The sequence below is a fragment of the Stylophora pistillata genome, chromosome 9 (genome assembly GCF_964205215.1).
Source record: "Stylophora pistillata chromosome 9, jaStyPist1.2, whole genome shotgun sequence".
In the NCBI taxonomy this organism is placed as follows: Eukaryota; Metazoa; Cnidaria; class Anthozoa; order Scleractinia; family Pocilloporidae; genus Stylophora; species Stylophora pistillata.
Window position 1 is genome coordinate 8,223,543 of NC_142527.1, and position 11,183 is coordinate 8,234,725.

Here is an 11,183-nt window from a genome sequence, read left to right on the forward strand (position 1 = left end):
TATTATTTATTGGAAAAAAAAAACTACCTCAGTAGATTTCAAAAATTTAAATGTTAATGGAAAAAGGCATGTGAGAGAAATGAAAAATAAAAACACTGATCGCGAGGAACGTTTTAGCAACCCCGCAGCGTGCTTTTCGGACCGGGGGCGGCAGAGGATAGGATGACTAGACTTACATGAAGTATTTTACCAATTAAAAAAAAAAAAACGCATGCGTAAAGTTTTGTAGACATGCGCAGTCTTAGATGTGATACATCCCACATGGATGGTGAGTACCACACTTTCTCATATATATACTTATCAAATCCTTACACACTTATAACACATATAAGGCATCTGCCGATCACGTTTACGTCTACGTTATAATCCGTGAAAGGGTGATGACCTGACTGACTGCTCACATGACTGATCATCTCTCCGGCCAATACTTCGATACTTCGGCACTTCGATACTTCGGACTCATTTGCATAAATCGCATTTGCATAAAGTAAACTCGAACTAAATACTTTGGCCGAGCGATTTTTTAATTCTTATTTAAACTCGGTCCCAGGCTCCGCGGGATTGCCGGAGTAGACGCCTTACACTACTTACGATTTCTTACAATACGCGTAAAGAAACCGTTTATAGTCTCATTACGTGATCTTTATATTCAACCGTTTACATCGCGTAAAGACTTTCTTTACGAAAGTCTAAAGAAGCTCGTAAAGATAAGTAAAGAGGATCTTAACGCTTTCTTTACGACGTCTTTACGGAACCGTAAATTCAAAATTTCATGCTGTGCTTGTTGCTTCAGTTGGTAGAGCGCTGTAGGGGTATCGCAGAGGTCATGGTTTTAAATCCCGTACAGGCCTGATTTTTTTTTTTTGTTTTCTTTTGTTTTGTAGGCTTTATTACCACTTCTACTTACAGTCAAACTAAGTGAAGCGTACCCCTCAGGATTACATTAATTATTTCATTATTTGAATATTGAACCCGCTAATTGTTCCAGGAGCGCAATAACGAATTGAATATTTGAACATGGAACCCGCTAACCGTTTCAAGAATGCAATAATGGATTGATTATTTGAATATTGAACCCGATAGCCGTATTCGTTTTGAAAAGGCGCGGATCATTGCTCAAATCAGAAGTCCATTTCTGATTGGCTTACGCGAACACGTGATGATGGATTGGAACTATTTTAACATGGCCTCATACATGGGGGGGGGGAAGCTGAGTGCGAGTGTTGTGTAGAACTTCTTGTAAATGTTGTAAATGGAATGTTATCGAGAGCTTTTTTCGCCTATTTACATCTTGACGAACTTGTAGAAATTCTTGTGTGTATTCATGGTCGAAAAAAATAGTTTACTGGCGAAGCCATCGCAAGACTTTTTTTATTTCGATGATATTTGCGATCGACTGTTTTCGTAGTGTTTTTAGAGTGCATTTTATTCATTTTCAGGATTCCTCGTCAAATAGTACAATCTTGTTGGACTTCAGAAATAGGCTTCTAATTTGAACAATGATCCGCGCCTTTTCAAAACGGATACGGCTATCGGGTTCAATATTCAAATAATCAATCCATTATTGCATTCTTGAAACGGCTAGCGGATTCAATAATCAAATAATCAATGCATTATTGCATTCTTGAAACGACTGGCGGGTTCAATATCCAATTGATCAATTCATTTATGTAATCTTGAGGGGTACGCATTACTTAGTTTGACTGTAAGTAGTGTTCATTTCTGCGTGGATCGTTTTCAAACATTTTAAGCATCCTTTATTGTCAGCTTTCAGTTGGATACGAAATATAATTTAAAAAGGAAACTTGTAGCTATTAATTGTGCTTACCAGCAACACTCTTCATGTGTATGATTCACAGCATGAAATTTTGAATTTACGGTTCCGTAAAGACGTCGTAAAGAAAGCGTTAAGATCCTCTTTACTTATCTTTACGAGCTTCTTTAGACTTTCGTAAAGAAAGTCTTTACGCGATGTAAACGGTTGAATATAAAGATCATGTAATGAGACTATAAACGGTTTCTTTACGCGTATTTTAAAAAATCGTAAGTAGTGTAAGGCGTCTACTCCGGCAATCCCGCGGAGCCTGAGACCGAGTTTAAATAAGAATTAAAAAATCGCTCGGCCAAAGTATTGGGTTCGAGTTTACTTTATGCAAATGAGATTTATGCAAATGAGTCCGAAGTATCGAAGTGCCGAAGTAGTGCTGAAGTGCCGAAGTGAGAGTCGAAGTATCGAAGTGCCGAAGTGCCGAAGTATCGAAGTATTGGCCGGAGAGATGATCAGTCATGTGAGCAGTCAGTCAGGTCATCACCCTTTCACGGATTATAACGTAGACGTAAACGTGATCGGCAGATGCCTTATATGTGTTATAAGTGTGCAAGGATTTGATAAGTATATATATGAGACAGTGTGGTACTCACCATCCATGTGAGATTTTTTAATTGACGTTTCCATTCTCAATACTCTCGGTTTTTACGGCTGACCCAAAAAATTCTTTGATTTGCATTGGAATCAGTCGTTTTTGTAAAATTCAATAAAGTCTTAAAGACCGTGATTAACACAGCCTCAGTTTAGGAAACAGCTCTTACGAAATGATTCTGCCTTTTCCACAACTTCCGTCAGAGATTTATTAGCATAAACATCTTAAGGTATCGTTTGTCAGACTTACTGCTAGCAATTTAGATACTGTTAGCAATTTTTTGTAAAACGTTTGCGTGATATTAAAATGAGAGTTTAGGTACTGACTGATAAAAAATGAAAACATTTTCCATCTAGACGCTTTAATGACGCTGACGTTATTGCTCTTATCTTTTTAGTTATATATCATTAATTATATATCATTAGGTAAGTCAGATATCTATTCCTCTTTTTCCTTTAATCTTCGGTAGTAAGTGTTCTAGCACAAAATCTAAGGTAGCTCTTCAGCTGAAAAACGTTGCATTACCATATTAGTCAAGGTTTCCGACATCGATCAATTCTTTAAAATGCTCTGATCGAGATGAACGAGTCACCGAGGAGCTGGGAAGCCAGACAAATGCAGTGAACTCTGTTTGAACAATCTTTGGATGTATTCTGCTATTTAAGTTCTATTTTGTCAATGCTTGGCAGGGGCCATGATTGAGTTCTTTGTCAAAAAAAACTTTATATTCTGCGTTAATGTAAAAGTTACTACATGCGTTTGTGTCCAGTACACGTGTGCATATCGATAAAGGGGAAAGTTACCTTTTACCTTAAGATCTAAAGCACTTGATACCCATTTCATAACGCGATTCGCTAAAAATCCGCCTTTGAAGTTTGATCTTCTGATGAGAGATATTAAGAAGTCGGAATGGATAAATCCTGTTTCGCGGTACTCTTTGACATCCTTACCCTATGTGGAACCATATATGGACATAGTCCTCCTGGTAAGCACATTACTTAGAATCCGGATTAGTCTAGTCATGATATCTGTAGCTCTAGCAACAGATCTAAATCTTTTATGATACTTTGATACAAGATCAAAACAGGAAAGTAACCAAACATGTTATTTACCTGGGTTTTTTTGTTCTGAGCGACTGTCTAACGCGCAAAGTTGAGACCCAAGTCGATTTTCGTTCAAAATTTTCCGATTTATTGTTGTTCATGATGTCAGTGCTTTCTCATCAGTTGTTACAGAGCAACCATTGTTCAATTGATAAGTCAAAGCTTGTAATGAAATCATATTTGCCCAATGTGCTAAAATATGTCATTTGGGAAAAAAAAGATCTGAAATCAGATTCTCTTGCGCTGTAACACTTTTGCTGAATCTACTGTGGATCCGTCGATGAAATTTGCAGTTTTGACGTTTCTTGAGTAGTAGAAAAAAAAAAACGAAACAAACAGTAACGCACGGCAAAAAGAACCAAGGAAGGTAATGGTTAGGATTAAGACGCAGTGTCTTTAAAAGTGGCCCATGAATTTCGGTACAAAAACTCGTTTTCTTTTAAACTTTGCCAATAAAACTGTCTTAGGCCGAAATTGATAGAAACCAGTTTGGGGTTTCGAAGTGTTGTAAAAAAATTCTTTTCCGAGCAAAAATCACTTCCGCACTCTATAGCCTGTTTTTAACAGCGCCGATCATCAAAATTGGCCAAAATGTGATTGCTCGTCCTTTCTCAAAACTCTTGTGTGAAAATTTTATTTCTGTTTCGCATATTAAGATCGATCTTTTGTGAAAAAAAAATCACATATTTTTTTTTATTTCTTGACGGTCACTTACACTCAAAATAATTTTTCAGTTTGACATCTAATTTACCCTTGCCGCCATGACCGTGAATATGCTACCTTAATCTCGGAGCTGAATTTATGCACGTTTTTAAAATTTAAAGTTATCATCAGGTGTTCGCCGGAAGTAGGTATTTTGATTCATGTAAAATTGTAAAATTTAGTTGTGACGATGTTATTGATCCGACATACTCAAGAGACAAAAGACTTTATGAACACTGTGTATCAAAGTGTACATGATACTAATATGATGCTAATATGATGCTTATTCAAATCTTTTGCAGAGAGCTGAATTACAGATTTGTTACAATGAGACGTTGTTAAGGTCGAGAACAGACGTCGCCATTTTCTCAGGCGCCTCTGGCAGCCGCTTCAGTCCATATCGATCTCACCTTCCCACCCATCCCACCCCCGGGAAGGAAATCCATCACACAGTAATCTCGTGTGTGGGAAATTAACGTCTCCTACCCCAACCCTGCAGGAGACGGGACCTCCATTCGTCCCTACCCGAGAAGACTAGAATATCTAACAATTTCTTGATGTTGTTATAGAAAGGTAGCAAATTCTTCTCAATTATTTTAAGACCTTGAGTGTTGGTCCGGCCAGGGCTCGAACCCACGACCTCCCGCACAACAGTCCAGCGCAATATCCATTGAGGTAACTGGGCGGCGGTTTGTTGGTTACCAAATTCAATAAGCTGTTAAGTACTTGCAAATAGGCAAGGCATTTCAAGGAAGTAACATGGTTGCCATACATTTTCTGACAATCCTAATGCCAGAGCGATACACATCCAGTAAGTCCTGATTTCACCCTACATTCATTACATGCTTTTATAGAATGTTTTTTGACCTGTATACTGTATTTCCTCTGACACAAACTGTAAGCCCCCCAAGCTCTAATTTTGAAACGCTTTCCACCCCCGAATGAACGCCCACGCCGTAGAGCAAAGTGTACATTCGTATATAGCTGTTAAAATATCGTAATTGCTTTCTACTTTCTTGTTCAAAAATATGCACTTATTTAAGTATATTATTATAATTTCTCTTCGAGTTTAGCTAGTGTGGTAGTTTAGAACTTAGAGAGAAAAAAGAAAAAGAAATTATTAAGAGCTCTTACCTTCCGCTTAATTGTATAAAAAAAAAAAAAAAAATATATATATATATATATTTTTTTTTTTTTGCTGTGTGAGTTTAAGCTCTAGATCATTGATACCACCAATTTTATTTATTGATTTTAGCGTAATATCAAGTCTATATGTACAGATCTCCTTGGAAGGGGGGAGGGGGGGCTAGTTAGTATAGGTTAGGCTTATTTATCCAGGTGAGTTGCTGGTGTGTGTATGGAAATAGTTTGACGACACACTTTAGAAACTAGATTTCATTTGATTTTCTCTAATGCTTTATTAGATTGTTCCCCACTTGACTTTGGTATGGCAAGAGGTATTATTCCAGCCAGCGATATCACAGCATCAGCATTACTAAATTATGATTCATATGTTAAGTGCGCACGGTTATGCAGCAGCAAAGCATGGGTTCCTGGAAGAAATGATAGAAATCCATGTATACAAGTGAATTTACAGTATTGAAGAAATATTATGGCAATTGCTGCAAAAGGTTTTTCTGGCTCCTTTGTTACCCACTATTATGTGAATTTCAGTATTGACGGAAACAACTGGAATAACTTTACAGAGGGGGGAAAAGTCAAGGTAAAGAGAATCGAATGCATTTTATAACTGCACACATACCCGGTTATTCGGACTCCTCTATTTTTAGTGGGGAAGAGGGTGGGGAAGGTTTTGGTGGTGTTGTTTAGGGAAGGATAATATCTTTTTATTTGACAAACACATACATGGGTATCGTGGTGCTAGGTAAGTTTCATAAATTGCTTATCTTTGTCGTACATAAGAATTAACATGACAAATACATGTTTAAGCGCGCGATAATTTTTTATTTTTATTTTTTGTTCTAGGTGTTTCAAGCCAATGCAAATGATGATCCAACCAAAACAGTCCTTTTCAAACCTTTTCATATAGCACTGTACATAAGATTATACCCAACAAACTGCTCCAACACTTGAGCCCTGAGATTTGAACTTTATGGATGTAATTTGACAACAGGTAAGGGACGATTTTGCAAACTCTCTTAGTTAAAGACATTTATATCTACAGTTATTATCCACCTGTGCTTCGTTGACTACAAATAACGCACGAGAAGAGTACAAATATGACGCCATATTTGTACTCCCGAAATATCCGCGATTTCGCCCGCACTCAAATAAAAATTTGGCGTGTTGGATAAATACGGCACAACTCTAAAAATTATCTAACATCTAATTCTTGTAATGTTTGCTCAGATATTTGATACCTGATCAGCTAAATAAGCCCCCTTTTCACTTGTCTGCTTGATATTCCATTGATATTGTAAAGAGAAATTCTCTCTTGTTCACTGATGGGAGGTAAAGGGCTTTATACAAGCTGTTTTCCCTTGTTATAGCCTGACCTGTCGAGCACCCAACCGTTTTTTAAAGTTATGTACACAGTAAAGTAGCAGACTGGGGTCTTGTTCATATGCTTTTTGATTTATGGAAACTTTCTTGGTGTGGATATTGTGTTTCCCACATGTACTTGCGAACTCAGAGACCCTCTTGAGCACTTTGCATACTCTACGAATGTATAATTGAATTTTGCCACATAAAAAAGCGGTCAATGCATGATTGTACAATGTACTTGTATAGTGTGACATCAAATGTCCTGTACACCTGAACATACATGTGCTGCAATCCTGATGTAAGAGTGGTTCTCATACAAAAGATTTAATCTATCTCATTTATCACTTTCACGGGTTCGTAATAAACCCGTGAAAGTGATAAATGAGATTATAAATATATGAAGTTCAGATATTTTGAATAAATCGCGCTATCTACTGCGAGGATCGTGCGTCATACGAATCCTGAGAATTTGCCACAATTTGAGATTACAATTTAGGACGAATAAGAAGGTTTCGCCTAACGAAATAACACACTCTAGAGAAATGAATTCTACTGAATCTTGTAGAATTATGCCAAAATATGTGTGAAAAGGAAATTGAGCAATCCTCTTCCATTTACTTTGAAAATATAATTACTTTCCGCGAACCCTCTTTCATTAAGATGAAAACTTACTAAAAAATAACCTTTAATCCAAGTATGTGGTACTAAATGAAATGCATCGAAAAATCTGGATTTCGAAAGCCGAGAAATCCCTCTTTTACATGTCCAAAGTACGGAAGCCGAAAAGGGACAATCCAAAAATATTTTTCAAATCCCGAAAATATTTCAAATCGCTATATTTATTTTAAATTCACTGTCGAAAAGTTTGACAAATGCAATGATATTTTGCAAATCCAAAAAAAATTTTAGAAATCCAAAAATTTTTTTCCAAAATCCAAAAATATTTTGCAAATCCAAAAAAATATTTTGAAATCTAAACAAATTTTGTGTTAAATGGGAACACTAAGAACTGTAGTACGATCGAATCAGTGCGCGTGGCGCAAGCTGAAAGCAATCAAGACAACTTAACGATCGAGCCAGTGAGAAGATAGCTGTACATCTACAAAGGCGAATGATTAAAAAAAGACGCAATCCCTGATGTGCGTACTCATTTTAAACAAACTGAGACATTTTTGTATACACACTATAGTTCCTGTCACCCACAAGGAATTAAAAGAGACTCGTAAAAGGGGAGACCCTAGGACTTCTAAGAACAAACTCCTCTCAAACAATATTTGAGGAGAAAATTACTAATGAAGCGCATTTGCTAAAGCGAGGCTCCCGAGAGGACCTCATTAGCACAACCCTCTCAGAAGTGAATTAAAAAGCAGGAAATTAGCTCTTCAACAGAAACAAAAGACGAACCAACGAATCTTGCCTTTTGTGTTACACAATACCAACCATCAGTGCCAAACCTAAAGCAAATTCTCATGAGACACTGGTATTTAATGGAAACACAACCACTACTCAACGAAATATACACAAATCCGTTTCTCATATCATACAAAAGAGGACGGTCGCCCAAAGACATACTCAATGGGGTAAAACTTTGAATAGGCTACTCTAAACACGCGCTGGGGACTCGTGTAGGCCTGTCAACCCCATTTTACAACAATTTCTCGACTAACTATAACCCGAACAGTATGTTCTGAATGAAGGTGGTTTCTTTGTAACCCATAGTGACGTAGCCTTCTCTTCAAAGTCCTCACGTTCATTGAAATCCCATGGTACTCTGCCAGAAAGTGAACAATGGTCTCGTAACGAAATCCCTTATTAAAGTAATGTTCTATAGCCAATCTTTCGTCTCCAGAGCTGGACAACACACTTTCCTCTTCACGCCATTTTAGTCTTCCACAGCAACGGCAGAATGTTTTATTGTTCCCACATTCTCTTCCACATTTACGACAGAACATGTTCTCATTACCAGAAATCGAAGACATTTCGTTCAGGCTGTACTTCAGGTCTGCGGTGTACTCAAAGTTCTACAGAGCATGCCCAGATATGTTAGATTGCAAAACAATATGGCGCGATCGTCGCGAGGCACAGATCGTGTGGATTATGTTGCGTTAAATAATCTTTTTTCTGCGGACTTTGAAACAGCTTCAAAAGGCAAAAGGAAATATAAACCTGGGGCAAAATTATATGAAGTGGAGAGGCTTATCAGCAAGCGGAAATCCTCGAATAAAAAGGTGCGACTGAATTCGAATGAAGCGTAGTAATTTATTGGGTTCATTGTTTTATCCCAAGGGCTAAAATAGCTGTCTTATTTCAATTTTATGCAGGATGAAGAGTATCTAGTAAAGTGGAAAGATTGGCCGGCTTGGACAAGCTCTTGGGAGCCTTCTACCCACTTGTCTAATGAATTAATCAGGTCAAATGAATTTTGCAATAGGCTAAATTGAATAATTCATTGGTTAACTTTTTACAGTGGCCTTAGAGGCAATAATTCTAATTGTTTTCTCTCTAAACTATATCTGACAGGGGTTACCCTTATCCAAAGATCAGCGCTGAACGACTAGAGAAGGCTGCTGTTGTTTTTACTGAGGCAATATTAGGCATTCTTAAAAGCAAGGCTGTGAAAGCCACCTACTCAGCAGAAATTCCAGTTGATCATGATATCCTCAGATATATATTTAGAGGTCGTGGAACCTTGTCAGGGGATAGGATTTCAATGGTATATGAAATCACTGATTTTAGTAGGTTTTGCCTTCCCTCTTATTGGTACTATTATTTGAATGAGCTTGGGCAAGGTATTGCTGTAAGTTTCCCCCTTAAATTAAAACCAGTGCTTAAGTTTTCCAAGAAACGCTTCATATTTTCTAATGGTAAACTTAAACAGGCACCCATGTCTCCAGTTGAAAATGTTATTATTACAATGAATAGGAGGGCATGCGATAGATTTAATATTTAATCCAATGTAAAAATAAACAATAATGAACACTATTCTTGTTATTACTATTTTTAAAAGAAGTTTTTTTTCATCTAGCAACATACGAAACAGAACTGTAGCAATGAAACGATGAATTAATTTTTTCAAGTCTGGAATGAAAATAATTTAAATATAATTATGATATAACATATTGTCAACTTAATATAGACATAGTGTTCATTATGCTTGTATGAAAATGTCTCAGTACATTTTATTTTACTCATTTCGTCAAACCTGTTTTTTAGATGTGGAGGGGGCTGGGGTCAGCTGTTATCCTGAATTAATTTCATAGATTGCTGGCTGGCTTCAACAAATTACTTATGCCAGAGATGTACAGAAGTGAAACAGCCATTCCTCTAGTAATTTGAAAGTAATGTTCAAGAAGAAATTCGGGTTAAAATGGTTTTAATGCGGTATGATTCTAGATTTCTTTGTATCATCATAGATAATAATAATAATAATTATTATTATCACTATTCATTGCCATGGAAAGAAATTGAGAATCAAAGTAGCTGAAAACCATTTTAACCAGAATTTCTCTGCTACATTTACATTGGTAATGGTAAAGACTCACTGTTAATTTTTCAGAAAATAACTTGAATACATCTGTATCTTACAACTGTTTCTATTCCTATTGAATTACTGTCAAATGGCTTGTTTAATCTAAGTTCTTTGCATAAATTATGCTGACTGATTCACTGGGTCTTTTTTAGCACCTCAATTAACTCACATTTTTTAAATTTTGCTAGCCCCTTTACTTGAATGTTCTTTGTTCTGATCCTCTTACGGAGTTGAGCCACACTTAGTTTATTGAGATCTTCCTCATTGTGATCCAAAGCTGCACTAGAAGGGCCTGGTTCTTGGTCAGATGGTTCCACAAAAGTTACTTGTGATCGTTGCCTCTTTTTTCTTGATTGAACAATGCCTTCATTCCAGTAGCAATCCTGTTTCTTTTCATATTTTCACTTCTCTCTCTCATGGCCTTGCAATGACAGTTGTCGGGATTCCAGAAGTAGAACATCTCTAGCAGCATCCCACTTATTAGACTTCTGAAAAAAAGTTCTTTTTGCATCATCATTATTTTTTTCTACACCTTGCCCTGTGAACTGCATAATTGATGAAAATGTTTTGATGACAAGTGGCACATGGTAGGCTAGTGAATGCATATAAGGTGTGACTCTGTCCTTTCCATATTTTATCCTTTTGTTAGCAAGTGAACAAAACAGATCTATGAATTTCTTCCCCCTTTCTGAGACCTCAAGGTACTGTTCAGCATTTGTGTTGTAATCATTTATGATTTTGTAGAGATCGTTGAAGTCAGACCACAGCTGAATTACAACATCTTTCGTTTCAGGGAAGAGGATATCTTTTTGTTGCAGTTGTGCTGGCAGAAATTCCATAAGCTTTTTTTTATCTGATCTAATTAAACTTGTCCAGTCATAAGATCCACTTCCTTTCCCGTCTGCATTCTTCTTTTCCCAGAGA

At 36.9% G+C, this 11,183-nt stretch overlaps 1 protein-coding gene across 1 annotated transcript; it reads left to right on the plus strand.

The window, feature by feature from the left end:
• Window positions 1-8,692: 8,692 nt before the first annotated feature.
• LOC148723065 (uncharacterized) lies at window positions 8,693-10,317 on the plus strand. Its single transcript, XM_088734080.1, has 3 exons — window positions 8,693-8,958; window positions 9,052-9,140; window positions 9,251-10,317. The coding sequence occupies exons 1-3, from the start codon at window positions 8,761-8,763 to the stop codon at window positions 9,678-9,680; spliced, it is 717 nt and encodes a 238-aa protein (XP_088590206.1). The 5' UTR covers window positions 8,693-8,760; the 3' UTR covers window positions 9,681-10,317.
• Window positions 10,318-11,183: the final 866 nt, after the last annotated feature.

Excerpts from the sequence above, each read along its gene's own strand:
- LOC148723065 (XM_088734080.1), top strand. The coding sequence starts at position 8,761 with ATGCCCAGATATGTTAGATTGCAAAACAATATGGCGCGATCGTCGCGA. Across the intron at positions 8,959-9,051 it reads GGAAATCCTCGAATAAAAAG|GATGAAGAGTATCTAGTAAA; the intron begins GTGCGACTGAAT and ends AATTTTATGCAG. Across the intron at positions 9,141-9,250 it reads TTGTCTAATGAATTAATCAG|GGGTTACCCTTATCCAAAGA; the intron begins GTCAAATGAATT and ends TATATCTGACAG.